Source organism: Babjeviella inositovora (assembly GCF_001661335.1).
Source record: "Babjeviella inositovora NRRL Y-12698 unplaced genomic scaffold BABINscaffold_1, whole genome shotgun sequence".
Taxonomy (NCBI): domain Eukaryota; kingdom Fungi; phylum Ascomycota; class Pichiomycetes; order Serinales; genus Babjeviella; species Babjeviella inositovora.
In genome coordinates this window covers 805,678-830,785 of record NW_017566838.1, presented here as the reverse complement: position 1 = coordinate 830,785, position 25,108 = coordinate 805,678, and the positions used below count along the sequence as shown (strand labels likewise).

At 47.2% G+C, this 25,108-nt stretch overlaps 13 protein-coding genes and 1 non-coding gene across 14 annotated transcripts; 7 read left to right on the top strand and 7 right to left on the bottom strand.

Moving 5' to 3' along the window:
* Positions 1–225: 225 nt before the first annotated feature.
* BABINDRAFT_43333 (uncharacterized protein) lies at positions 226–818 on the top strand (the record flags this gene model as incomplete). The annotated part of the gene is made up of 1 exon (XM_019132099.1): positions 226–818. A coding segment is annotated over one exon (150 nt), but the record flags the coding sequence as incomplete, so codon positions are not given.
* BABINDRAFT_29891 (40S ribosomal protein eS28) lies at positions 431–631 on the top strand (the record flags this gene model as incomplete). Its single annotated transcript, XM_019131467.1, has 1 exon — positions 431–631. A coding segment is annotated over one exon (201 nt), but the record flags the coding sequence as incomplete, so codon positions are not given.
* Positions 819–1,210: 392 nt separating the features above from the next.
* Positions 1,211–1,928, top strand: BABINDRAFT_159087 (60S ribosomal protein eL34). The gene has a single exon (XM_019127454.1). The coding sequence runs from the start codon at positions 1,292–1,294 to the stop codon at positions 1,667–1,669; it is 378 nt and encodes a 125-aa protein (XP_018987840.1). The 5' UTR covers positions 1,211–1,291; the 3' UTR covers positions 1,670–1,928.
* A 203-nt stretch (positions 1,929–2,131) lies between these two features.
* BABINDRAFT_159086 (uncharacterized protein) lies at positions 2,132–4,757 on the bottom strand. The gene has a single exon (XM_019127453.1). The coding sequence runs from the start codon at positions 4,519–4,521 to the stop codon at positions 2,395–2,397; it is 2,127 nt and encodes a 708-aa protein (XP_018987839.1). The 5' UTR covers positions 4,522–4,757; the 3' UTR covers positions 2,132–2,394.
* A 1,987-nt stretch (positions 4,758–6,744) lies between these two features.
* Positions 6,745–7,782, top strand: BABINDRAFT_16136 (mRNA-processing endoribonuclease; the record flags this gene model as incomplete). The annotated part of the gene is made up of 1 exon (XM_019128765.1): positions 6,745–7,782. A coding segment is annotated over one exon (1,038 nt), but the record flags the coding sequence as incomplete, so codon positions are not given.
* On the bottom strand, positions 7,729–9,484 carry BABINDRAFT_73095 (uncharacterized protein). Its single transcript, XM_019132603.1, has one exon. It carries the CDS (start codon positions 9,296–9,298, stop codon positions 8,003–8,005), a length of 1,296 nt encoding a protein of 431 aa, XP_018987837.1. The 5' UTR covers positions 9,299–9,484; the 3' UTR covers positions 7,729–8,002.
* Positions 9,485–9,566: 82 nt separating this feature from the next.
* BABINDRAFT_t15 lies at positions 9,567–9,637 on the bottom strand. Its single transcript has one exon. It is a non-coding gene; the product is annotated as a tRNA-Gly (tRNA).
* Positions 9,638–10,043: 406 nt separating this feature from the next.
* On the top strand, positions 10,044–10,676 carry TIM23 (protein transporter; the record flags this gene model as incomplete). Its single annotated transcript, XM_019132221.1, has 1 exon — positions 10,044–10,676. One exon carries the CDS (start codon positions 10,044–10,046, stop codon positions 10,674–10,676), a length of 633 nt encoding a protein of 210 aa, XP_018987836.1.
* A 462-nt stretch (positions 10,677–11,138) lies between these two features.
* On the bottom strand, positions 11,139–12,257 carry SMM1 (Smm1p; the record flags this gene model as incomplete). The annotated part of the gene is made up of 1 exon (XM_019130243.1): positions 11,139–12,257. The coding sequence occupies one exon, from the start codon at positions 12,255–12,257 to the stop codon at positions 11,139–11,141; it is 1,119 nt and encodes a 372-aa protein (XP_018987835.1).
* A 2,245-nt stretch (positions 12,258–14,502) lies between these two features.
* BABINDRAFT_30581 (uncharacterized protein) lies at positions 14,503–15,540 on the top strand (the record flags this gene model as incomplete). Its single annotated transcript, XM_019131490.1, has 1 exon — positions 14,503–15,540. The coding sequence occupies one exon, from the start codon at positions 14,503–14,505 to the stop codon at positions 15,538–15,540; it is 1,038 nt and encodes a 345-aa protein (XP_018987834.1).
* Positions 15,541–16,334: 794 nt separating this feature from the next.
* MRS2 (Mrs2p) lies at positions 16,335–17,987 on the top strand (the record flags this gene model as incomplete). The annotated part of the gene is made up of 2 exons (XM_019132250.1): positions 16,335–17,030; positions 17,211–17,987. The coding sequence occupies 2 exons, from the start codon at positions 16,335–16,337 to the stop codon at positions 17,709–17,711; spliced, it is 1,197 nt and encodes a 398-aa protein (XP_018987833.1). The 3' UTR covers positions 17,712–17,987.
* A 12-nt stretch (positions 17,988–17,999) lies between these two features.
* Positions 18,000–19,016, bottom strand: MTW1 (MIND complex subunit). The gene has a single exon (XM_019127452.1). It carries the CDS (start codon positions 18,985–18,987, stop codon positions 18,061–18,063), a length of 927 nt encoding a protein of 308 aa, XP_018987832.1. The 5' UTR covers positions 18,988–19,016; the 3' UTR covers positions 18,000–18,060.
* A 629-nt stretch (positions 19,017–19,645) lies between these two features.
* BABINDRAFT_159079 (DNA-directed RNA polymerase I subunit) lies at positions 19,646–20,835 on the bottom strand. The gene has a single exon (XM_019127451.1). It carries the CDS (start codon positions 20,810–20,812, stop codon positions 19,934–19,936), a length of 879 nt encoding a protein of 292 aa, XP_018987831.1. The 5' UTR covers positions 20,813–20,835; the 3' UTR covers positions 19,646–19,933.
* Positions 20,836–21,334: 499 nt separating this feature from the next.
* Positions 21,335–24,842, bottom strand: BABINDRAFT_159078 (protein phosphatase regulator). Its single transcript, XM_019127450.1, has one exon. The coding sequence runs from the start codon at positions 24,690–24,692 to the stop codon at positions 21,687–21,689; it is 3,006 nt and encodes a 1,001-aa protein (XP_018987830.1). The 5' UTR covers positions 24,693–24,842; the 3' UTR covers positions 21,335–21,686.
* Positions 24,843–25,108: the final 266 nt, after the last annotated feature.

The window sequence follows — 25,108 nt, the reverse complement described above, 5'->3', positions numbered from 1 at the left end:
CCATCAGGGGGAGAGAGTACTCGAATTACAAAGCGCGCAGGGTAATTTACAGGCCTTTGAAACGGAAGGAAAAACTTGGTAGACAGCAGCCATCGCTCAGAACCCGCGTGCGCTTGGAATTTTCACACAATCGATACTTGTGTACTGTACATTTAAAAATGTTCTTACTCCTAAAATTGGAGATTTTTGAAGGTCAATAATAATAGCATATATACAAAATGGTATGTACGCCGGCATCAATGTGGTCTCAATGTATCATTTTCTGTGTTGTTTGAAGCCCCCTCCAACTCTGACCCACGTTACATTGTTGATGAATATATTCCCAAGAGGCGCAAGTTGATCAGGGGGCCAGAAGCACCAGAATCCCCAAAATGATGTATTGGAGCTGATTCAATCGGTAAAGGATGGTCACTAACATGTTTGCTTTTAGGATACCAAGACTCAAGTCACTTTAGCTAAGGTTATCAAGGTTCTCGGCCGTACCGGTTCCAGAGGTGGTGTCACCCAAGTCAGAGTTGAATTCTTGGATGACTCTTCCAGAACCATTGTCAGAAACGTCAAGGGCCCAGTCAGAGAAAACGACATCTTGTCCTTGATGGAGTCTGAACGTGAAGCCAGAAGATTGCGTTAAACACGGTTACATCTCTAACGACCAAAATTATACTGCCGTTCAAAGTTATTCATTAACCATGTTGTCCGTTGGATGTTTTGGTTACGTCTGTTATATACTACCTTTGTTCTAATCTATGTCTGCTGCTTTGTGCTGCAAAACTTTTTAAAAATCACTTAAAGCATTTAGTCCTGCTATTGTAGGCTTTAACAGACCGTACATCTTGTTTTCCCGGGATGCTTTACAGTAAATGTTTCGTGAGCGGGTTGTTATGGCTATATAATAATATAATTAATTATATGATCATTAATAATGACCACCTTTTTAGGATCCCACAGTAACCGCTGTATACAGCTGGGCAGTGTAAACCTCAGATCCCCTCGGCACGAAGCAGTCACTTATCCTAAATCCGTGAGCATATCACGTGCTTATATTCAGGGCTAGGGCTTTGCGCCGCACCTTCTCTGGTGGAAGGCGTGGGCTGCTCACGACGAGATTTTCTCCTCCGTCCAGTCGAAAATTTTCCAACTCACCCACACTATGCTGCCTTACCGAACCCCCACTATGGGTCGGAAATGAAAAATATAGCGACGGGGCCGATTTTTTTGCCTAGCGTGCCTTAAAAAAAAGGCTTTGTTTTGATATCCACCTTCTACCAAAGAACCTTACATATACATCAAAATGGCTCAGAGAGTTACTTACAGAAGAAGAAACCCATACAACACCAAGTCTAACCAGATCAAGGTTGTTAAGACTCCAGGTGGCAAGTTGGTCGCTCAACACGTCAAGAAGTCTGGTTCCCGCGTCAAGTGTGGTGACTGTGGTTTGGCTTTGGCCGGTATCTCGTCTTTGAGACCAAGAGAGTACGCTCAGGTCTCTAAGACCCACAAGACCGTCTCCAGATCTTACGGTGGTTCCAGATGTGCCACCTGTGTCAAGGAAAGAATCGTCAGAGCTTTCTTGATCGAGGAACAGAAGATTGTCAAGAGAGTCTTGAAGGATGCCGCTGAGAAGGAAAAGAAGGCCGAGAAGAAGACTGCCAAGAAGTCCACCAAATAAATTATCCAACCCCCTGTATAATTTGCAATGACAACGTTAAATCTTTGAAATCGTTAACTCGTGATATCTGTATCTGCCCCTTGTATGTTTGATAATGTACTGTGTTGTTAGCTGCTGTTTAATCCTGTTGATGGGTTGTTTAGTTTAACGACGGCTGATACCGTTTCCGCCTCGCCTCCCCTTTGAGGGGTAGTCGGGACAGTTAGACTTGTCTCCTAACTTTTTTTTTTCTGGGTGTTAGTGGTTTAAATAAAAAGTCTTTTATGATAACGTGTGTATTGTCTATTCTGTATCGTAGTTTGTATTATCTATTCTGAATTATAGCCCATATTATTGCGTTTATTATCTCTTCCGTATTTTCCCTTCAGTATTGTAGTTTGTCGATTTATCCATTCTCAGTGATATTAATTCCATTGATTGCGCCAGATATATTTTGGACTAAGTATAAGGTATCGATCTGGATTCCACCATTAAACGTCTGTTAATACGTATAAACTTAGCTCACATTCGGTCTTTTTCCCTTCCTCTTTTGCACCGGAGTGCTTCAAACGTACTCCGCTCGATAACGGCCTTGCCCCTGTTATGTAAACAGTGCAGGTCTTATCAAGGCCCAGGGAATATCAGGTTCAGTCACAGCTTAGCTTAGGGATACATTAAAATTACAAAAGAAAAACATAGAACCCGTTTCACAGGAGTAATAAAAGAGTCATAGGCAATATCTAAGCCTAAAGTCTAGAGTCCTTAATCAAAGAGCCCTCAGTGTACAATTTCAGTAAGGTACCACTAAAGAATTTTCTGCAGATTTGTCTCTTGATCTTCATCGTTGGTGTCACAACATCTCTCTCAAGAGTCAACGGCTCAACCTCACAGTGGACATTGTGAACCTTTTCGTACCCCTGTAAGCCGAATTCGGCCACATGGGCGTTCATCTCTTGGACCAACCTCTTCTTAATACGTTTCTCCTTGAGAAGTTGGGTCAACTTTGCTGGATCCAGTTCAGTGATATCAAAGTGCTGCTTGATAAATCTGGACATGATTGAAGGTTCAAATCCCACAACAGCGACCAAATAAGTCTCCAACGAATCTCCGTGGACGTAGAGTTGGTTAATGAAAGAACAGGAAGATAAGTACTGGTTCTCGATTTTTTCTGGCGTGACGTACTCACCCTGGGCTAACTTGAAGAAGTTCTTGACACGGTCCACAATGTGGATACGTCCGTGCACATTATCAATATAGGCAATGTCACCAGACAAAAACCAACCGTCCTTATCAAAAGCCTTTGCTGTTTCTTCGTCGTTCTTATAGTACCCAGAGAAGATCAGAGGGCCTCTCATGAGCAATTCACCTCTTGGTCCCCCCTCGTCGTTCGCGGTGTATCCCATCTCTGGTACATCACGGAGTCTCACCTCACAGGTAATACCCACGGGTCCAGAAGAGGTGTAGTCGTCTTCGAAGGGGAAGGTGCAGCAAATACCCGAAGCGGTCTCAGTCATACCATAGCCATTAGTGAACCCAAGGTTCAACGCAGCCTTGAAGAACTTCTGTGTCTCTGGGGAGATGGGAGCAGAGCCTGAAATTACATAAACCGCTTTATTCAACCCTAGCAGAGTTCTCAACTTCTTAGTGAGAAGGTTGTCATAAAGAAAATGGGAACCGTGGTATTTGCTCTTTTCCATCCATTGCATTCTTTTCTTGATAATGTGGGTGCTAACGGTCTTGCTAAACCCATCCTCGCCGTTGATGGTAAGTGCCTTGATGGCACTTTCCATCTTGGTGTACACCCTTGGAACTGAACATAGAATCGTTGGCTGTAAGGCTCTCATATCGTCCACAAGGGTAAGCGGAGAGCCTGACTGAGGGAAGCCCGTTGCATCACCTGAAATATAACAGAGGATAATTGTACACCTCTGGTAGATGTGAGCCAAAGGTAAGAAGCACAAGGCTGTTCCGCGCTTAACCTTGTAACCCATGCTCTTGGCGAAGGTAACGTGCGATCCCGCTTGGCAATGGGTTACCGTCACACCCTTTGGCAAGCCAGTAGTTCCAGATGTGAAGGAGATGGTGTAAATAGTCTCAGGAATAGGTGGAATATAAGCAATTGGGTTCTGTTTGCCCAAAAGCTCAAGTTCCTCAAGCGTACTCAACTCAATTCCCGCGCTGCGGGCGTCAGAGAGCAATTGGTTCCACCTCAGTCCTTCGACGGGGGTCTGCAGAACAAGATTGGCTAAATATGGCAAGCCATGCAGCCTCTTCAATTCGATCAAGTATTGAAGCTTATCGGAGGAGCAAACCACCATTGGGCAGTTAGTGGTTTCTAAAATGAACGCCGAAGTATCAGGACCCAAACTTGGGTACAACGCAGTATTGGTGATAGAGTAGGATTGGCAGGCCAAATCGGTCAACGCCCACTCAACGGTGTTGGCACTGAACAAAGCGACGATAAAGTCCCTATCGGTTCCTTCCAGTGACTTCCTGAACACGTTGTTCTGCACGGCATAAATGATACCAGCACCCAAATTCTTCTTGCGCTCAGCAATCTCGTTGAAAGATTGCCACGTGTAGAACGCATCAAAAGCATTAGCCTCGGTGTTGTTAAACAATCTCTTCCCCAAGCATCTCTCGTTGCCATAGGTAGCGACAGCATATTCGAAAATCTCGTGCAAAGTGCTAAGAGAGGGATGGAGGGTCGCGTACAACTGGTTCTGGCTGAACTTATTTCTGTAAACCAGAGAGTATCCAGGTTCTTGGGTGTTAGGGATGGCCACGGCGGTGTCATTCTCCGCTTGCGGTAAGGGTAAGTGGTGCTCGAGAAGGTTCTCGATGCTTGCGTAGTCTGGTCCAAAGAGAGACATATTTAATAAACAAGCGATCGGTGGTTTTGGGCAGAAGTTGGTGGGTACTAAAGTATACGGGAATTGGGGGAGTATTTATAGACGACCGAGGGATCGAAGGTACACTCAGAGTCACGGTGTGTATGGGAGTAGGTCACGGGGTCAGCGGGGAAGGGAAGTCCTCTTACGCAAGTGGGCTGAGGGCCCAATTGTTGGAGTGAAAAATATTCTGTAATATCTAGTGAAATCCGCGGAGAGCCGAACCCTCATAATAAACTTCCCCGGAATTGGTCTTCACGACATCCGAAAAACACAGGCAAATGTGGGGAAGGAGTTTCACCTAGGAAAATTAAGGTTTGGGGTTAGCGCGTTGATCGGAGTGGCACGGTTGATGGAAAAGAAAGAGCCCCGCGCACACCTTTGTACGCTTGAAAGTCAAACTGAGGCTAAATCTGTGAGCTGTGGTCTGTAATTTATTAGAGTTATGAGAGACCTTAGTTTTCCTGGAAACTTCACGGCCTTGAATAGCATCGAAGGCCAACACCCCTGCATACTGACACGGGGTATCCTGTATTTAGAAAGCTTGGCCTTGCTTTCCGGAAACTTTTCAATGGAATGGTCCCGGTGAGGTAAAAAAAAAAAAGAAAAAGATTTTATACGAAACCAAGCCAAAGTCCATTGTATCTCTCGAAAGCCTGATACTGGTTTCATCTTCTATTAAACTCTATGGAGATCAGTAGGGGTTTGATACTTTCCCTTTCCGTAGTCGTGTCTGAGTACTTCTCGGAGCTCTACGATAGAAAGAAACATTGGGCACAAGATCATACCCCTCAATACATACCATACAGGATGATGGAGAATCACTGTAGACGAACAAAGAACATAAACTGCAGACTTTTCTTTTTCGGGGGCTACATACCCAAATTAGCTTAATACTTTCTCGGTTAGTTATAGCGATAGTCTTGTGCTAGATCTCTAGACTGAACCCTCTCCGTATTTTGTCTTTCTCCCTTGAGCCATCTTTTCGCTTAGTCTTAGACCCAGATCGATACACTTTTCTTGTTGGCCACATTCAGCCGGGAGTTTTCTCGAAAACTGCTGTATCTCTAAACCATTAAACCGAGCTGTATTTTCCGTAGAACTTCTCTATTAAATCCTGAGGGGGCAACGGTTGATAAAGATGAATCAATGTAAACTGGGAGAGGATTTGCTTATGGGACATCATGGAGACGCAACTGCTTACTGCCCTTTCCGCAATTACACTTGCCGCTTTCTTTTACGCCTATCTAATCCAAGTTAGTGCAACAGCCGTATGAGTAGTTTCATATGTCTAATATCTTATAGCTATAGATCTCCGGACCTTGTGGTGGGCCATAACTACATTCTCTTCTAAGCACATAGGCACTGCCTTGGGTGCGGCGCGTCTGGCCAAAATATGTCGCTGCAATCGTGAAAAGCTCCTACACGCGATGAGAGTGTCACAAGTGTACCAGGCACTCTACTAATACAAGAAGACCTGTGCTAAATTTTCTACTCTGCTTTATTCCTGGCAGCTTTAGCGCTGTTTCACTCTGATAGATAACTGAGAGCAAGCAATCTTCGACTATGGCCCCCACAAACCCCTTGCCCTCAATCTACAGCTCAATCAAACCCAGCCCTTCCAAGGCTAGCTCTCAACGGCAAACCGCTCCTAAGACATCGGCCCCGCTGATCGAAAACTTTGAAGCCAGGATTGGTCTTTTTGCCGAACAATATGACAACTTGCCCGCCTTCAAGGACCGCGGAAAGTCCTGGGCGCGATATTTCCCTGGAGATTCTATACCCTTGCCCACAGCAGACACAATTCACTCGAAGAGGGGCATTGAGTCTGTGCCCCCTGTGGAGCACCGTAATGTTGTTATTCAGCCTAAGCCGTTTCTGGCTAATGAAATCCCCGATAGAGACGGCGACGTCAAAATGGTAGGAGCCGAGGATGAAATCCAGGTCAACAGTATCACGACGTATGTTAAAACCTGCCGTGATTATCTGGCGGGAGCAAATGTGGACTTTGAAGATGAGGGCTTGTTCAGGGAGTTCTTTTTGGATCTGTCTCCCACGCCACCTGTGTCCAGTGAAAGGCTTATTCAGCTGGCTGGTTCGCTAGCGTTGCCCTCGGTCCCAGAGCTCTCTCTTAAGCAGCATGTTCCTGAATCTTACCGGCCTATTCGTCAGCCGGTATCTCTGGCCGGCTCCTCCATTCGTACCCAAACCTACTTCGTTGTAGACACAAACTTCTTCCTTTCCCACTTGGATATTGTGAACGACTTGAAAACGCTTGCGGAGAAGTACAGCCATGTAATTATGGTGCCGAAAGTGGTAATTCTGGAGCTTGATGGCTTGAAAAAGTCTACCCGAATGGGTAAAGGTGCTGATCTTAGCTCTAAACTGGGAAGCATTCTGAATACATCCATTGGCTACTTGGCCCGCTGGGCAAACAACTGGATCTACGACAGCATTGCAGTCAGGCATCCCGGGGTATTGGGACAGCAGGTTCGCCAGAGCATTTCACAGTCCAATATGCAACCGGACGATGCAATCTTGGACTGTTGCTTGTACTTTCACGAACATGACGGGCACAGCGCTATAGTAGTTCTCCTCTCCAACGATAAGAATTTGTGCAACAAGGTGCTCGTCGATGGCATGCTTACCGTAAGCTACCGACAAGGCATGACGGCGGAGAAAATTGCCAAAATGGCTTACGCAGAGTCACTTTCAAAAAGAAATGAGACTGTGGAATACCAAGAGACGGATAAAGATATTGATGTGGCCATGGCTGAAGATATACATGAGACAGTGACACCGCCGGTTGGTCATCCCACAAAGCTGCCACCTCACCTTATGACTATCAAGAACTTTGAGGAAGCAACAGCCACGTGTCGTAATGAGATCACAACGATTTTTACCCTGGCTGTTCATGAGTGTATGGTGCACGGATACCAAGAAGACCTCTTCATGGTGGACTACAACCGACAGAAGGTTCTGAACTTGGAATCTGGGTGTCGCGTGATTGGTTCTTTCTGGACATCGGTCTTTTCCGACTACTTTCCCAGGTCGTCCGAGTTTTGGCCCGTCCGTGAGTTGGGTCGTGGTAAAATGGCGCCGACCTTAATGTGTATGACGCCAACCAGTAAACTGGAGCTCAGAGACTACGTTCGATATTGGAGTAATGTCTTGAAGAGCTTGTACACTAAGAGAGACACCCGCCAGAGAGAATCTTTGGAGATGTTGGTAGATCGCTGGGAAAACATTGCTGGAAATTGCGATCCCTCGACGTAGCCGAAAGGTCCCAAAGTATCCAGAACACTCGACGTGCTTGAAATACCCACATCTGGAAAAGCTCCCTGGATATTCCAGACAAAGCTCCTTACGTAACACATTGCAATTATATAGGCAGTTTGCTAATGCATAACTATGCCATCTAGATTTACCCCATAAGTAGCTTTACCTCAGCGCTTTTCCAATTCTACTCAAGTCTGGGCGCCTTAATTGGGGTGGTAGAGTGGCCCATTCTTCGCTTCTTGCCCGGGATGGCCAGCCGTAAGACTGTGTTATTGTCATGGAAAACATGGCTCAGCCCTAGCGGAGAAGTGGTCGCACCCTTGCTAGGCTCCAAAGGGGGATTCTCTCTTGTGCCTTCATCTGGTTTTTCCGGATAGTCTGCATCCAGAAACAAGATCTTTTGCCCTTCAAAATCATTCGATGGCGCATCCACCTTGGCACGCTTGTGCAACGAGTGAACAACGTACCCGAATTCTATCCCCTGTGGGGCCCCTTGCAAAGGTGAGACGTTGAAAGTTGAAACGATGGGCGGCGTTCCATGTTTGACCCCTCGCAGCGTGGGGCATTCCTCTGTGGTCATTTTAGATAGCGGAACGCTTGGGACCTCTGCGTACAGACTGGACTCTTTAGCCGCAGGGTGAAAATTTTGCGTAGCTGTGCGATACTGAGAAGAGGTATCCCCTTCGAAACCCCTCTCCTCGCGTGGGGAGGTAATATCTTGGCTGTACTGCCAGATGTCATGTGGCTGGCCGGAAATAGGGGTGCCAAACGGCGCTGTGCGGGCCTTCAATAGCTTCCATACCATAGGGTTCCCCTCGCATTCTAGCTGGTTTGCATAATCTTCCAGTACTCTGTGTTTCCAGCTGGCCGTCTGAAACGGGGTGAACGCTTGGGCAAATTTGGGCGACTCCTGAAGGGCCAGAACCTCGTGCTCGCCCATGGCATCACTCAACTTTTCCTTCAACATCCTGATCAAATTATCTTTGTTCCGCAACTGGTTTAGTAAGCTCTTTTCGCAAAACTGCGTGTACGCGATGGTGCTGAAAAGCTTCAGGGACATGTTGTTGGTAATCGCGGCTGTTTCGGCAGAGGTGGCGGGTGGGTTCAAGTCAAAGCGCCAACTGAACGGTCCTTGGGGGTCACTATTATCTAAAACTGTGAGGTTTACCCCTACGTGGTGGAAGCTATCCGGGGACTCCTCCAGAAAAGTCACATCTGAGGACGACGCGTGATAGGCGTTAAATGCCTCGCAAATGGTATAGACGCACCCTTTGAACGACTCTGGGTTGGTCAAATCATGAAATCCTCGAGAAGATAGAACGCTCTTGGTAACGTATTCGTAATACACGTTCTGTTTCAAATCTGTGGCGACTATGGAATAGTAGTGGCGGTCAATATCATACTTAAAGCCGACCAAGTAATGGTTTCGCAGTGTCGTCTCTATCGGGATCCACCTGCTGGGAAGCACATCCGTAGGCATGTGAGGGTATATAAGAGATGTTAAAGAAGTGACGGACACAAGTAGATGCGATAGGCCTTGCTCAGCATATCAAAACAAAATGGAGCCGCATCTTTCGCATTGCATCTTGGATCCAAATGTTGCAACACTATGTTGAGGATTATTTTATCCTTTGAAGATTCATGGTTTTGAAAAGGCATTAAACAGATTTAGATCATTTCTACCTATTTAGTGGTCCGATTAAAATGCCAAAAAGTAACTGGGGAGGTGATACAAATGATAAAAATAATGCGCCAGCCCGGAATCGAACCGGGGGCCCAACGATGGCAACGTTGGATTTTACCACTAAACCACTGGCGCTTTTTACTGAGTTAAAAAGCTTATTGTTTTGACCTGACATTACTATTTAGTACCATTATCTCTATCATCTTTATGAAACCCTAGTGTTTTCCAATTTATTCCTCATATATTTCATGCTTCACTCTTTCAAGTCTTTCTCTCTCTACGTTCCTTATCTATTTTTCACAGTCGTATTCACTTCATTCCGTGTGGCGTTCTCGGCTTCGGCAACTGCCGCATACATGAGTCCTTCACCGGGTAACTGTGAAAATTACCTCGGCGGCGCACACTACCAAATGGAAAATTCAGCCTTAACTATGGCAATACACACCCGGGCGGCGACTTAGATATAACCCCAAGTTTTAAATCGCCAACCGCTAGGGAACTCCACCTCTTGTGACAACCCTTTGCATAATACACATACAATATGTCCTGGTTATTTGGTAGCAGAAAGGCTGAACAAAAGGCCGAAGAGCCAGTTCAGCAACAATCTTTGGGCTTCGATCCGACCTCCGTCAGTGATATCTCCAATATCCTCTCCACCCCTGGTGCTTTGGACACCTCCAGATTGCACCCATTGGCCGGTTTGGATAAAGGTATCGAGTACCTTGACTTGGAAGACGAAGTCTTGAACCAGACCGAGGGTGCTCAGGGCCTTATCCCATCTAGAGGCTGGTCCGATGACTTGTGCTACGGTACTGGTGCCGTTTACTTGATGGGTTTGGGTATTGGTGGTGCCTACGGTTTCCAGGAGGGTATCAGAAACATCCCAGCCAACTCCCCACCAAAGTTGAAGATCAACACCATCTTGAATCACATCACCAAGAGAGGTCCATACTTGGGTAACTCCGCCGGGGTTTTGGCTTTGACCTATAATATCATCGACTCCACTATCGACGCCTTCAGAGGCAAACATGATGACTTGAACTCCGTTGGTGCCGGTGCCATTGCTGGTGCCATTTTTAAAAGCAGCAAGGGCTTCAGGCCGATGGGTATCTCCGCCGGTTTGATGGCAGGTGCTGCTGGTGCCTGGTGTGGCCTTAAGTCTCTCCTTTCTTAGGTGGAGCACTTGTCTGTCCACATTGTATATTTTCCCGCTTATCACACACCCCCTTCGCATACGTGTCTTGTCTGTTGTCCGTTCCATGAACCCCATCTATTCGTCCATAGCCCTACCATGAGGCATGCGATATCATGGCTCCCAGAATAGAGAAATACAAAAGGCTGAGAAGGGAAAGAACTTGGCGGTTGGAGGGATGAGGCGTCGGTTTAGCTGCAAACGTTGAACTGGGATAAACTAAAAATTGCCTGGATCTTTGTATGCGATAATTGTCTCTTATTTTCACTCATCCTTTTTATCGTTATGTTTTCTCCTCCAAATTGTATATATTTTTGTTTCTTTTTATTGGTTTTACTTCCCCACACTGCCTTATTTTATCTAATTCCAAATCATGTTTCTGAAAATTCCAGCTTGTTCGGTCTCCTAGAGCAACTATATACACTTGTCAAAGGCAGTCTAAACTCAGCAAGCTTGCTTCTTAGCGCTGATTTCGGCTTCGGCATCCAACTTACGCTTGGTGGAAGTTTCTCCCTCAATCGGGTGTCTCGCCGGTTTGGTGAGCGGCTCTACTGTGACGACTTTTGCTTCCACCTGCTCAACACTTTTACCTTCGTCGTCGAAGGACTTGACCACGTCGGCGATAGCTTCGGGGGTCTTGGAACGAGCAATGAGCTGGTAGTACTTGGTTTTCCCTGGTACAATGCTGGTAAGACAATACTTGGTATTACTCACGTGGTTGTTGTATTTGGTGGCAATTTCAACGAATTCCTTGGTCAACTTTGCCCAGGAGACAGGCTCAGGAGAGAAGCAGCTGGCGTTTGTTTCAGCGCATGTGGCGATCATGGCACCGATATCAGGCCCGTACGTCTTTTGGATGTCTCTATAGTCCTGGTAGCTCTTGACACTACCATTAATGATACAACTAACCTTGGAGGCACGGCAGCTTTCGATAATGGCAGGCATGTACTCTCTGATAGGAGCCTCGGTGTTTCTCATCTCCCTTCGGCGGCAGTGAACAGTCAAGTTGGAAATGCCCGTTTTTACTAATCTGTTCACCAATTCCAAAGTGGATTTTTCATCCTCCAAAACTCTGATTTTGACACTGATTGGCTTATTGTACACTAGCCCAACCTCGTTGACCAAGCTGGTCAAGATGTTGACGAGCCTCTCGGGGGTCTTTAACAAGGCAGCGCCCATCCCGGCATGCACAGAGAAGTGCTTAGGACAGCCAGCATTAACATCAATCCCGGCAACGTCATTTATGACGATCTTGGCTGCTTGCACCGCAAGCTCAGGGTCCGCCGTCCCCATCTGAAAAATCAACTTGCCGGCTTCTAAACTCGGAACGGTCCTAAAAACCAAATTGCTGACGCCGGGAACTTTTAGGTTACCAGTTTTGGATAAATAGTCCACGGTACCCAACTCTGTGTTGTTGAATCTTTCACATTGCACAAGCTTCTTATCGATAATCTCCGGGCCCCAAACCAAATCCGCACCGTGCTTCAAGGCTAATAATCTGTTTGGCAATTCACCGGCCCGGACCATAGGAGCCAAGACAAATTTACCAGTGTAGTTAACCATACTTGTGTAGAGGAGGCGTATATCTATCTGCCAGTCCAGGTTGTCAGTAGCAAATGCTAGGCGTTAATTTAATCAATCAGTCTCAATCTCGCAGCGGTGGTTTCTTTTCCCAAAAATACTTTTCTATCCGGTACATATGAAACTTAAGCTCATCGATGTATTCGCCTTGTGGGACAATTTGTATGAATGTACAGGATAATGATTTTCGATGGTGGCAAGTTTTGCGTATAATACATGGTAGACTAGTTTTAGATAGCTTTCTTTCAATTAAATTTATACTGTTTTACTCTAATGGATAGGTTATACGCGGCGAAATAAACTAAAACAGGGCCTGTATGTGCAATTTTCATATATTATTCGTTGCAATATATACTACTGAACATTAAGTATTGATATAATTTTTTCGTAAATATATAGACAAATTTGTAATAATACTTTGATATCCGGTTCAAATTTGACAATGGGAACACAGAGAGTCTGAAAATGGCGTATATATAACCATATTAAGAGCTTTGGGTAAAGAAATACATCTATGTGTACACAATATATATGTATGTATATCTGATAATTACGATAGAGCTATAAATAACATCAGCGCGTGCATTTAGGCCAACCCCATATCCCAACTGCGCACGTGACCTTACTTTTTTTCGCTTCGAATATAACATATCGAGAGCACAAATCGTCAGTCACTTTCTGTGCTAAATTAGAACTAAACCTTAATATGAATAATATACATCCTCATCTATAGATGATTGCATGGCCCATATATTTCCTCCTATTCCAGGTTAAATAGTCCTTGGTGCTTTACTCTTATACGACTAGTCAAGACCTCATAACGCAGGGCTGCCAAACCGTTTGGTGATCGTTAAATTACATACAGGGCTGCTGCGTCTAGGATGAGGCTGTTATGTATGGTGTCTATCAATCCCACAAACTTGCATGTAGATCTATGCATGCACGAAGATTTTTCGTTACATGCATAGCTAATCGTGTTTTCGTCATACAAATTGAGCTTCCAGACCTGTGTGAGTAAGGCGGTAATCTAGAAGCAGCATACACCGGGCCTAATCTCTTATATCTCAGCCGGTCCACTCTACCAGGTCTTGTGCATGTTACTAGCCTTGCCTCTCCTGCAAAGAATCGTCCAGAGTTGCATGCTGGCTGCCAAGGTATGACATAGTGTGTGAATTTGAAGTGGTGTCTAGATCAAGGTTACTAGGATATAATTAAGCGATCAAGGGCGGCTTAAGAGTGTACGAAAATAGTGCTACGCCTCGTCGTACTCCCATGCCTGGGGCGGGGATACTCCGACGGATCTTGGAAAAAAAAGAAATAGCCCTCATGCTATCTTTCAAGCCTACCATTTCAACTCAGCTGTAAGAACCTGGATTACAATGATTCAAATGCATGCAAGGAACGCGTTTCAGAGGAGCAAGATGCTGCATCTACTGTCGGCAAAAAGGTGTACTATAATGGCCAGAGATGCAATTCGCCCTGCATTGCTTCAGCCCGGACGGCAAACACAAGTGGCCAGCACTATTTATGTATGACTTGACCTTTAGAGGCAGTACCCACGGTACAGCCAGTAGTGTATACCGCTTATTAATGACGGGAACGAGGCCGTCGCCGTGTATGCACGAAGAACACCCACAGCGCGTTAGCACGTCAGCGCTTCAGGCCGCGCATAAGTCCTGCACGACTGCAGTTATTACGGTATCACGCTCGCGATTGCACCACCCAAAAATGACACAAATTAAGAAACAAAAGAAACGACGCAGGTGATTATGCGGTATTAGAAACCTTAAACCGCATCGCCCGTTTCTTTTTCCAAAAAAATTTCTGTTTGTAAGACCAGACTCTAGCAAATATTATTGAGTCCGGTTAACAAAAATTGCTTTTCATGTCGGGTGACCAGTGCCTAGTGAAAGAAAACAGGCTCGAGCCCTTGTCGTTATCAGACAGGAAAACAAAAGAAAGGAAGCCAAATTTTTTTATTTTTTCTTGTGCCTGACCTGGTGACGCCATTTTTGTTTTCCCATACATCCATCTCTTGCGCTCAACCCTCCAGTAACCACTTCTTGTCTAAACACCAATGGCAATGCCGTATCATCAACCACTTGCAATAGACAATTCCTATTCAATGAGCAGTAGCACCTCACGCGAAGACATTGGATCCAGTAACGCCAGATTACAGGCCTGCTTGACCCCAGCACCGGTGGGCACCGCCTCAGAAACCCCCACCATGAAGCCTGAATTCTACTTCAATGCGTTGCACAAGAGCAACAATTTCGGAGGCAAGAGCGCAATTCACTCACCTCCGTCACCTCCGCTCTCTCCAAAACCAGCCACCAGCACCCACACGGGTCCCTTCCCAAGCAGTTTGTCAATTGAAACCAATTCGCCCACCTCCGAGGCGTTCAGAACGTCCAGCTCGTCTTCAGAATCTGAGAAGGACGAGACCTCAGCGCCAGGCCCTACAACCACAGGCCTTCCACTTTCTCAAAAGGAGTTCCCTGTGGAGAATTTGGTGGACTGCAGATTGGAGATCGATGCCTGGAAAGGGCTAGGCAACCCGGGATACAAGCGGGCGCAGCTCAACTTTTTGGAGCAGTACGCGACCTTATCATCCAACAAGGGCTCGTCGGATGCGGCCAGACTTAAGGCCCACAGACGCAACCAGGAGTTGAGACGCGCGCAGCAGGTGGCCTCCAGAAGAAGAGTGTATCAGAAGTCAGAGGAAGAGGAGGACAACTCTGAGCTCGAACGCGTGAGAACCAGACGTTTGATCAGAGAGTCGTCTGTATCCGTTATTGACGGGTTGTCGAGCAACAGACACACAGACGAGGAGCGTTCGACGCCAAAGCCCCGCAAGCGGAAGGTGAAGGGCGACGGAACCCCTACCCCAGCCCCTTCCGCCATCGACTACAGGTCCGTTGCCGACTTCTGCCCAAGCACATCCTTGTTGCCGCACGCACGGTGCTTGAAGACAGAGTGGAAAGGCCTGCCGATGAGCTTGGCGGACGACCCGTTGTTGGCCGAATTGCATCCGGCTGAAGTCCAGTTGGCTTCCATCCTCAGGTTACCATGCAACTTGTACTTGGACTCCAAGCGTCGGTTGTTCTTGGAAAAGGTCACGCGTATGCGGAAGGGTTTGTCCTTCAGAAGAACTGACGCGCAGAAGGCGTGTCGCATCGACGTCAACAAGGCGTCTCGGCTTTTTGCGGCATTTGAGAAGGTTGGCTGGTTGAACGATGAAAACTTTGGGCACTTTTTGAAATAATCGAACCCCAGGTGCTCGAAACAGTCTCATGGTATGGGGGTTGAGCCTTAGGGGTTCAGGCATTATTTGGTTTTTATTTGTCTTTTTATCTTGGAATTTTTTTTCACTTTTTTTGGTATTGGTTTTGTGTGATAGATCAGAAGACGTTACGTCTTGGATAGATCTTTTGGGATTCAGCGGATGGGGTTTGTGTATGTTTTCCCCTATCTCTCCGTGTGTTATATAGCGATAACATAATTATGAATAAGCGATTGTAGATGAACTGGTACTATCAGAAAGAAAGAGATGGAGTTTTTTTTGGTTGAGTCGACGTTTAGGTTGACGTCTATGCAGGACACGGTGCTGAGCCCGCCGATGGCGCTATCAGAATGGCCAGAATGGCCAGAATAGACCCAGAACATCACACCTTTCTAACTATTCTACTAGGCCACATTAACAAAGGATCGCTGTTATTGACAAGATACTGGATTAATTGCGAGTAAGCCACTCCTAGGTTACCTTAAGTCCAGCCCATTTGCCCCGTGATTTGATCTCACTTTCCGCTGAAGTCATCGCATCACATGTTCACCCGGCAACAGCTATACACTCAGGGGCGGGCTTTCCCCCGATTAGAAGGTATGGGAGGTTATAGTTTCACTAGAGGCTCCAGTTGGTTAAGCTCTTTCAAACCTGGCCGTCTTAGGTCTCATAGCGAATCCTCATATAAACCCTCCTACAAAGCCCTGCCCAAATCCCACTTTACCCATAACAGTACATTTCAAATCTCACCAAAGAGATTCTCATCTCCAATACCCATGACGATTCTTTCACCGCCCCCTACAAGCACGTTCACCCCCTCCGGTCCACCTAACGTCTCACGCTTGCTCCTTCCCATCCAGCCGAACGATAGTTACGTTTCATGCACCACGTTTAACGCCAAGGGACATATCACGAGTATCTCGAAACGATACCCCAAGATGCAGTTCCTCTCATCGCACGGGCTCTACCCCCGCGACTTGCGCAAGATCGACTCTTCCACCATCGACATTATTCCTAGCATCGTCGTGCGTGATACGTGCTTCTTGGTCAACCTCTTGCACATCAAGGCGATAGTCATGTTCGACAAGGTGATGGTCTTTGATACATCCGTGACGGCGCTGGCAAAGAAGATTGGCTTGTTCATGTACGATCTCGAGAACAAGCTCAGCACGCAGCCCGCGGGCACCAACCACTACAACTACCACCAGGACTACGAGCACCGTGCGTTGGAGAGTATCTTGATCAATGTGATGAGCTCGCTTGAGGCGGAGCTCGCGGAGCACAAGTACCACTGCGGGCGCATTTTAGAGGACCTCGAGGACCAGATCGACAGGGTTAAGTTGAAGGACTTGCTCGTATATTCCAAGTCTTTAGGGGCGTTTTACCAGAAAGCGTTGTTGATTAAGAATGTGTTGGACGAGTTGCTTGACAACGATGAGGATTTGGCCAAGTTGTACTTGTCGCATAAGAAGGTGCTCCCTGAAAGTTCCCTCAAACCGGAGGGAAGTGTACATAGCTCAGGGCACTTTCCGACAGATATTCACTCGGGGCACATTGAACCTATAATGCCGTCGTTTCCTCACGTCGCTGAGGACGTTATTGCGGAACCCGCAGAACCAGTGCAAAGCCATCACAAGATGATAACCATGGAGAATAACTCAATGGACTTTACCGAGGTGGAGATGTTGCTTGAGGCGTATTACATCCAGTGTGACGAGTTTGTTCAGCAGGCGGAGTCGCTCATCAATGATATCAAGTCCACGGAGGAGATCATTAACATCATTCTCGACGCCAACCGCAATTCGTTGATGTTGTTTGAGTTGAAGGTAACCATCTACACCCTTGGCTTCACCGTGGCAACCATCGCGCCGGCCTTTTACGGGATGAACTTGAAGAACTTTGTTGAGGAGTCCGAAGTCGGGTTCGCCGCTGTATGCATCTTCTCTGTGGTCAGCGCCTTGTGGTTCACTTTCATCAACTTCAAGAAGTTGGGAAAGGTAAGACGGCTCGCCATGGCCCCCACTCCCCGCAAAGAAAAGCCTGAGGTTTCCTTCGATAAGTTGCGCTTTGGCAAAACCAAGCATTCTGTCCAGGACTCGAAGCGCCGCGCTGTTATCTGGCGGTGGTTGGTGAACGAAACGAGGAATAAGTAGACAAGACCAGGGGGATGATCCTTTATCAATAGTCTATAGCCAAGCTTTGTATTATGATACATTGCTTGCAATCAACCGGGACTGAAATCCTCTGTAATGGTTCTTTTATGGTAATAGAAATAATAAAAGCAGGGATGGAGCGAAAACAGCAATACGGATTAAGTGCACGGTCTGGCCCAGGTCAGCAGATCTCTACTGATCACCTGGGTCGTCGAATAACAACAATCTTATAAACTAGTAAACAGATTTCTAGGTTTATTTAAAACAAGCTTGAAGAATATACAGATTATTTTCATGTTCGTCAACTAGCAATACAAATTTAAAGGACACATACAGTCATTATACAAAATCACTCCGACTCAGAGCGCTGCTCTGATTCTTTGAGGACACGGGAAATCTCAGCCAACCTACCCACATCCTCCTCTGCCAGGTTGGAAGTCACATGCATGATATCGGGGAGAAGACCCATGCTCAGTAACACCTTGGCGGTCTGCTGATTGAGATACTCTTCTCGCGGAGACGGCACAAAATCTGCGCTTCGAACACCGCCCTCACCGTCTAATTTCGCCCGGATAGATGCCACCTGAGTAAAGAGACCGTCGACCTGGATAAGCAAGTAGTGGAGCGTCTCGTCAAGCGGCGAAACAGCACGCAACGCGGCGGTGGCTTCGGACGAAAATGTACCGTTCATCGCGTCGAGGAAGCGCAACGTCTGTTTGAATTTCGCGAGCGACTGGACAATCTTTGTCGCCTTCACAATCTGGAGCTTTAGAATCTTCCGGAGCGTGAGCTGGGCGTTGATCTCCTTGCGGAGCACATCGATCTGGACATCGTAGTACCGCGAGCTCTTGATCGCCCCCTGCGAAAAATCGATACCTTTGTGGTGGTTCAAGCGGATCCAGCCTTCATGTGCCAACTCGGACGGGACATTGAGGATGTTTCTGATGGCATAGAGCTCAAACTTGTCAAAGTTTTTGTCGACCGTGGACTCGAGAAGCGTCTCCAACTTGGCTGTTCCCATCTCGATTTCATCTTCTGGGACTGTTGCCATACTTTTTTCGGATTCCGTCATTACCACGTCATCGTCGTTATCCACGTTATTCTTAATGCTCTCGAGCCGTTTGCTTTCTCGCTCGTGCAAGTACGTCTCCACCGCCTGTGTGCACTTGTACATAAGTTCGTTCACCGCGTTGATGACGTCGTCAATCACCGCGATGGGCGGATAGCCGAGATGTTCGGTGAGGATGGTTGTGGATCGATAGTCTGGGGCTGACATTGGAGCTGGTGTGTGTAGATGTGATGCGTGAAGGAAGAGCCGATGGGTTTGTTTACCTTATGATTGTCATGCACAAATTCGCGTATGCAGCCCGAAAAGGCACTCAGACATGTGACCGGTAGGAAGCTGTGATTGTGGACAAAATGCGAAATTATCGTTAAGTGTGGGCCAAGCTTTTGGAATTCTAAATCATATGTATTAACAGTGGTTTAAGTACGACAAAAGGGTTTGCGATGTAAAATATAGGGCTATACGGTCTAGTTTTACGGTATTGGATAGGTCAGGGAATAGAGAGATGCCGACGGTTGGGTCTTTGGAGTCATTCAGAATGATATCAACTACAAATATAAGCAGTTAATAACCTGAAAAGACTGAAACATAGATTTGAGGGATTGGGTTCAAGAGGACAATGGGTAAAGATGTAGTCTCAATTTGTCACATATCCTGAAAAGTCGCTGTGAATCGTACTCCTTTTATTAGATCTACTAATTATTCTTAAACTATAGTACAGAATGTGCTTTTTATTTCAGATTAAAATAATTTTCAGTTAATCATATCGAATAAAATAATCCTCAATTAATTATATCGAATAAACCATAAAAAATCAGGTTTGCTTCTACCTACACCCCATTCGACACAGTTTACTACATAAGGAATGTAGGCTTAGAATTGGCATATAATTCCTCAAGCTTATTATTCTCCGATCCAATACCAGATCGCCTCAAGGTCTCTCATATAACAAACACCGTCTCAGACTTGTAATCTTTTCAACAGCTGGGTAAACCGAGCTGTCTCGCCAGAGAAAAAAAAACCCCACTTTTACCATCCTGTGCTTTCTTTTCTCCTATACCACCCGCATCTCACCCTACAATCCATTTTCAATAACGTAATATAAACATGCGAACAAAGGCTGCTGCCTAACTAATATAACAGGGAAAATTCATGACTAATCGGAATCATCATCGGACGAGTCTGCAGCAACAACCTTTCCGTCTTCGTCTTCGCTGTCACTGGACTCCTTTGTGTAGGTTGGCACGCTCTCGTCCTCTTCCTCCTTGGCCTCTTCCGCCACCACAGTGATCGGAGTCTCATCTTCAAACTTCTTGGATTTGTTCGGAACGATCGGCAAGGCGTCTCTCTCGGAGTTTGGCTGTAATAAAGTCCCCTCGACGGAGATGACTCTGCCAGTGGAATGAACAGCCTTGACGGTAAGCTTCATCCTGCCTTCGATCTTAATACCGTTTTCGTCGACCCAGTATCCTAACGAGCGGAACTTGTTCTCTTCCACCTCTGTAGCGTATTCGTCAACTTGGTTGTGGACGAACTCCCATCCGGACGGAATGCTGCTCTTCTTGATGGAGGCGTTGAAGGTATCGTGGATCAACAACCCAATGTGCGACGCCGATTGCATGTAGCTGTAGCCTTCAAGGGTGTCGCCGACCTGCGGGGTCCAGACCAAAAAGTCGACGGAAATCCACAAAAAGGAGAATGGTCCGTCGTATGAGATCTTTGTGAGGAGCTGCTTTTTCCCGTCTTCCTCGAGAATATTGTCGTTGGACAACTTGAGGTTACCGTATGATAACACCACACCGTGAGCTGGTTGGAAGTAGGTCATCACCAATGGCTCTAAATGCAGCGTCTTGATTCCCTGGATCGGGTTTGCCGCGTGGCACGGCGCAAGCGATACATATAAAGAGGTGGTGACCTTCTGGAAGCACTCGGAAATACCATTGTCATCAACCGGGTTCTTGGCCCTTGCACCCTGCTTTCTTCTCTTAGCGTCCGTCTCTTCAGCGCCGTAAGCTCTCTTGGTTTCGATAGACATGGGATGTAGAGGAACACAAAAATGTAATAAATACCGATTGAATGATATTCTAGTTGAAAAATCGGAAACGAAAAATTTTGAAAAATTTTGGCGCCGCACAGGGTATGTGCAGGATCGGGTTTAGAAGAATAACGTTGGAGTCCGGACGGAAAAATAGCCTAGCACTCCAGTTTAGAAATCACCGTTTATAAAAAGTGCCAAGATCAGAAGTGACTTATGATATGTAGCCGAGTTAAAGTTTTTGAATATCCGTTCAGATGCTGCTTTCCCTGACGTACTGGATTTAGCCGATAAAGCGGGCGAATTTACGTATAAATTTACTATTGGTGTTAACGAGTTACTATTTAACATCGGCAAGCATATATTCACCGTACCTTTTAATATTTCTCATACATTATAATATTCAACTATAGAACTTTAGAATAATAAATGTGCACACATTTATACCTAAGATTGCACTTGGCTCTTAAACACAGTTAGGATACAAAACATAATTGGACAGATGGTCTAAAATCCATCTGGCTGGTTATATCTTATCATAGGCACGAGAAATAGATAATTTAACACCGATGTATCCATAATACTCTTTCACCGCATTCACATTCTTTCCTGCAGATACTACGTTTTAACGTATAGCCTGTATTTATCTGCATTCTCATACCCAGATTCTGAAACATTATGTGCTGACTTGATCATATATCTAGCATCTAACTTCACATAAATAGCTTTCGCTTACTATTAATGTATAAACTCCAGGTCAGTTTCACTATTCATAAACATCAATGTTTGCATATACATTGGAACCAGAATTCCTTTCAGTATTTATAGCAGGGCCACAGTAAATCAACTGGTACTAACCAGCTGCTGGACTGATTTATTGTAAAAGCTTCGACCGGAACTTGGCCAACTTTCCGGAGTTCGTAGATGGTTTGGCAAAGAGACTGCCTGTCTGTTGGACGTTACCAAAGCCATCTCCGGAGGTTAAAGAGCCCATCATCGAGGTCTTTCCTGTGGGGGACATTTTGGCAGCGGCAGAGAAGCCTTGATAGCTGCTGCCATAGACGCGCGCGGAGGTCTCAGTACTGACACGTTGTTGGACGTTAAAGGGTGACGACTGGTAGACAAAACCCTTTATCGCGTGCTTTGAGCTAGGCTTATCTTCCAACGGACTGTATTCTGGAACCCCTACAAATCGGACCTTCTTGACCGGCGAAGGAGGCAAGGACATTGGCTCGGGAACCGTGACCATCATGTCGGAGCCGCGTGTGGCGGCCAGGTTAGATCTGGATCTGGAGGCGGACACAGAGGGCTTTACAGTGGAGATTGGGGTCGGCGAGACCGGAGTAGTGCTTTTGCCCTCGAAGATCTTTGGTAACTCTCGCGACGCACTGTTACTTCTGCTTCGGTTGGCAGAAACGCTGGGAGATACGCACGGCTCTACAAACGGCAGAACAGACGCTGCGAGAGGTTGCGGATTGGACTGAACGAGCAAGCGCGCCTTTCCGGCTGGTGATTGACGCGAGGAAGTTGCACGCACGAAGGTGTCTTCTGTGGTTTTCAAGTAGCCAAACTTTGGAATCTCCACCCGCTTTACGGACCCGTCGCGCGCGCTCTGCTGGATGTGAAGCCGCAAGCGTTCCGTGGCAGACGACAGGGGATTGACACTCACACTGTTGCGTCTGATCACGCCCGGGTTGGGAGCAGGCGCGGCCGTCAAAGACGAACTACGTGAGCGATTGCTCCCGGCCGCAGGCTTTAGTGGTCGGAAAGCGTTGGCAGCAGCTCCCAAGGCAACAGCCTGGGTGCTAGGTGGGGCGACGGGGTTGGAGCTGGACCTGGGACGCGTTGCTGCCTTGATTCCGGCAGCAGCTGGGGATGGCAAGCCTGTGAGTGAGCTAAAACGGTTATCAGGCGAGGCAGGCACCATATAGACAGAGTTGGGTCTCCGCTGGACCGTACTCAGACGCCGGGTGGACAATGGAGCAGGTTGAGTCGATATTTCTGACTTGGAAACAGATGCCAAGGGAACGGTGGAAGCAGAGGAGGCACTGTTGGCGGAGGAGCTGATGGAGGTGTCTGATCTGGATCTTTCGAGTAGAATGGAGATTTCAGCTAGCAGGTCTGCAGAGGAGGTAGATGGGGTGGGCGACAAATTTGAGAGAGATTCAGGCTTAGATTGAAGTTCTGAATGAATATTTGGTTGGATACCTGGCTGGTATTGAGGGGGTGACAGCGTTTCTGACGCTTCTGACTTGCCTGACACTGGCGTCACTTCACGCAATGATTCAGTTTCCGGAGAACCGCCAGGCGATTCCACAGCCACTTTGGCCTCCAGATCCTCAGACATGTTTGTTTTAGTCACCCTGAGTTCAGCCGTATCCACCTCATTTTTGTCGGTTTGAGTTATTTTCAGCTCAATCTCTGTTTCTGCTAATTCAAGGCCATTCTTTGCCTCTCTGACCGATGCCACCTCATTCTCCCGTCTGAACTGCTCCTGCCGGGCCTTTGCCTTTACCGGATTATTGTAATGGGGACTCAACCTAAGCGATTCGCTTTGCTTGGCAAGCTCTTCCATCCGCAAGCTTTGCTCTCTAGCCTCAATCTCATCAAGCTTCAACTGCACGCGTACCCTTTCCATCTCGCTTTGTTTCACGTGTGGAAGGTCGTCTGCCGTGAGCGTGTCATCAGCCTCGGACGACGGCGATCTCTGAGCAAGCGTGCGGTATCGATACTCGGCAATGGTCCATTGCTTAACAAGCTTCATAGACAAGCTCAACGTCTTGAGGATCAATGCATAGCCCTGGTTTAGGTGCAGCATCAAGTCGGCAATGATGTCGACACGCACAGGGAAGTTGGAGCCAGTGCGGATCAAGCGCGTGATGGTTGCAATGAGCACGCCATTCTTGCGCGCGTTGTTAAACTGTTCGTCGCATGCGGTCAAGAGCACGCGGAAGCCATGGGTATCCAGGCTGTAGTGGAGAAACTTGGTTTCGTGGAGGTGCGCGTAATGCGAAACGTAGGCGCGGCGTGCAGCGCGGCGCACCAAGATGTACAAGTCATTGATGCGGAACGCGTACGCGGCAATGCGATGTACCGTGTATTCCCAGTGCGGCAACAGCCTGATGGCCTGCGAGTTAGACCGAATGGCGGTGAGCAGCACCAATTCCGCCTTAAACCGGCCTGCGGTTTTGTTTACGGCAGCGTTGATCACGCTCAAGGCTTTTAAATCCATATCCTGGAGCGTTGCGAGCGCGTCGTCGCCACCGGGCGTAATGAATAGGTCGTCAAAAACGGCGTCGATCTCTTGTGGTTCCAAAATGTCACGGATCGCCGCAATGTCAAGCGGAATCGGTGCACCCGTAGAATCGGGAATGCGGTAAGCTGCACGCTCCGACTTTGCCAGCGTCAAGCGCTTCACGTACAACGCTAGCAAGTCACGGCACATTTTGTCGAGCACGCGCACGCCCGTCGCGCCGTCTGCTGCGCGCGGTACCGCGCGCAACGCGTGGAGCGGGAAGTCACGGTCATCGTATGTCACCTGGACAGTGTTGGTACTACCAGGGAGCTTTATGCCGGGCGACGGCAAGCTGGAGAAATCCCAATCGGAGAGCCGCGCGAGGTGACTCACAAAGGTATCATTCAAGTTAAACGCCGAGCCAGGGAGCAAGGTTATGTACTGGAGAAGCGGGAGAACACCTGTTTGCACAAGCGTTTTAGATGAGAGTTGTGCGAACCTCTCGATGAGCTTTTCAAGCTTCAATATGCTGGCGGAGTACTGTATGATCTTGGTGTCGAGCGAGTCCACGTGGACGCTCCCCTTCAAGCTCGGCACAGATGCCGCGGCGGCTGCCGCGGCAGCAGAGCCAAATATCTTGGACATGAATGAGAATATAAAGGTCGTAATGAAGTGGAGGATAGGAGGAGAGGGGACTGATTTGTGATTTTTCAGGCACGTATCACCGTGGACTAGTGCAGGACCGAGGGATGAGCTCAACGCGCGCCTGGAACGTGTCTCAGCGCGAAGGCCGGAAAGAGCAAGCCGCAAGACTCCGCAGGGATCTAGGGTTTCTTGGCTTTAGATAGATATTCCAAAGTTGATAAAAGCAATGTGTACAAACGCTGTTGCGCGATTTTACTGAGGTTGGGGTTCGTATTAACCCAAAGTCCATTTTCTGGGGCGTCTTATCTCTAAGGGGACTAGGGGGCATTAAGTCTAGGCTACCGGCTTAAGGTTAAGCATCGAGCCGTTAATGTTGCCATTCCCCTAGGCGATCACAGGTTAGGATCACAGCTCCA

Excerpts from the sequence above, each read along its gene's own strand:
- BABINDRAFT_159087 (XM_019127454.1), top strand. The coding sequence starts at position 1,292 with ATGGCTCAGAGAGTTACTTACAGAAGAAGAAACCCATACAACACCAAG.
- MTW1 (XM_019127452.1), bottom strand. The coding sequence starts at position 18,987 with ATGTCAGCCCCAGACTATCGATCCACAACCATCCTCACCGAACATCTC.
- BABINDRAFT_73095 (XM_019132603.1), bottom strand. The coding sequence starts at position 9,298 with ATGCCTACGGATGTGCTTCCCAGCAGGTGGATCCCGATAGAGACGACA.
- BABINDRAFT_159079 (XM_019127451.1), bottom strand. The coding sequence starts at position 20,812 with ATGTCTATCGAAACCAAGAGAGCTTACGGCGCTGAAGAGACGGACGCT.
- BABINDRAFT_159086 (XM_019127453.1), bottom strand. The coding sequence starts at position 4,521 with ATGTCTCTCTTTGGACCAGACTACGCAAGCATCGAGAACCTTCTCGAG.
- BABINDRAFT_159078 (XM_019127450.1), bottom strand. The coding sequence starts at position 24,692 with ATGTCCAAGATATTTGGCTCTGCTGCCGCGGCAGCCGCCGCGGCATCT.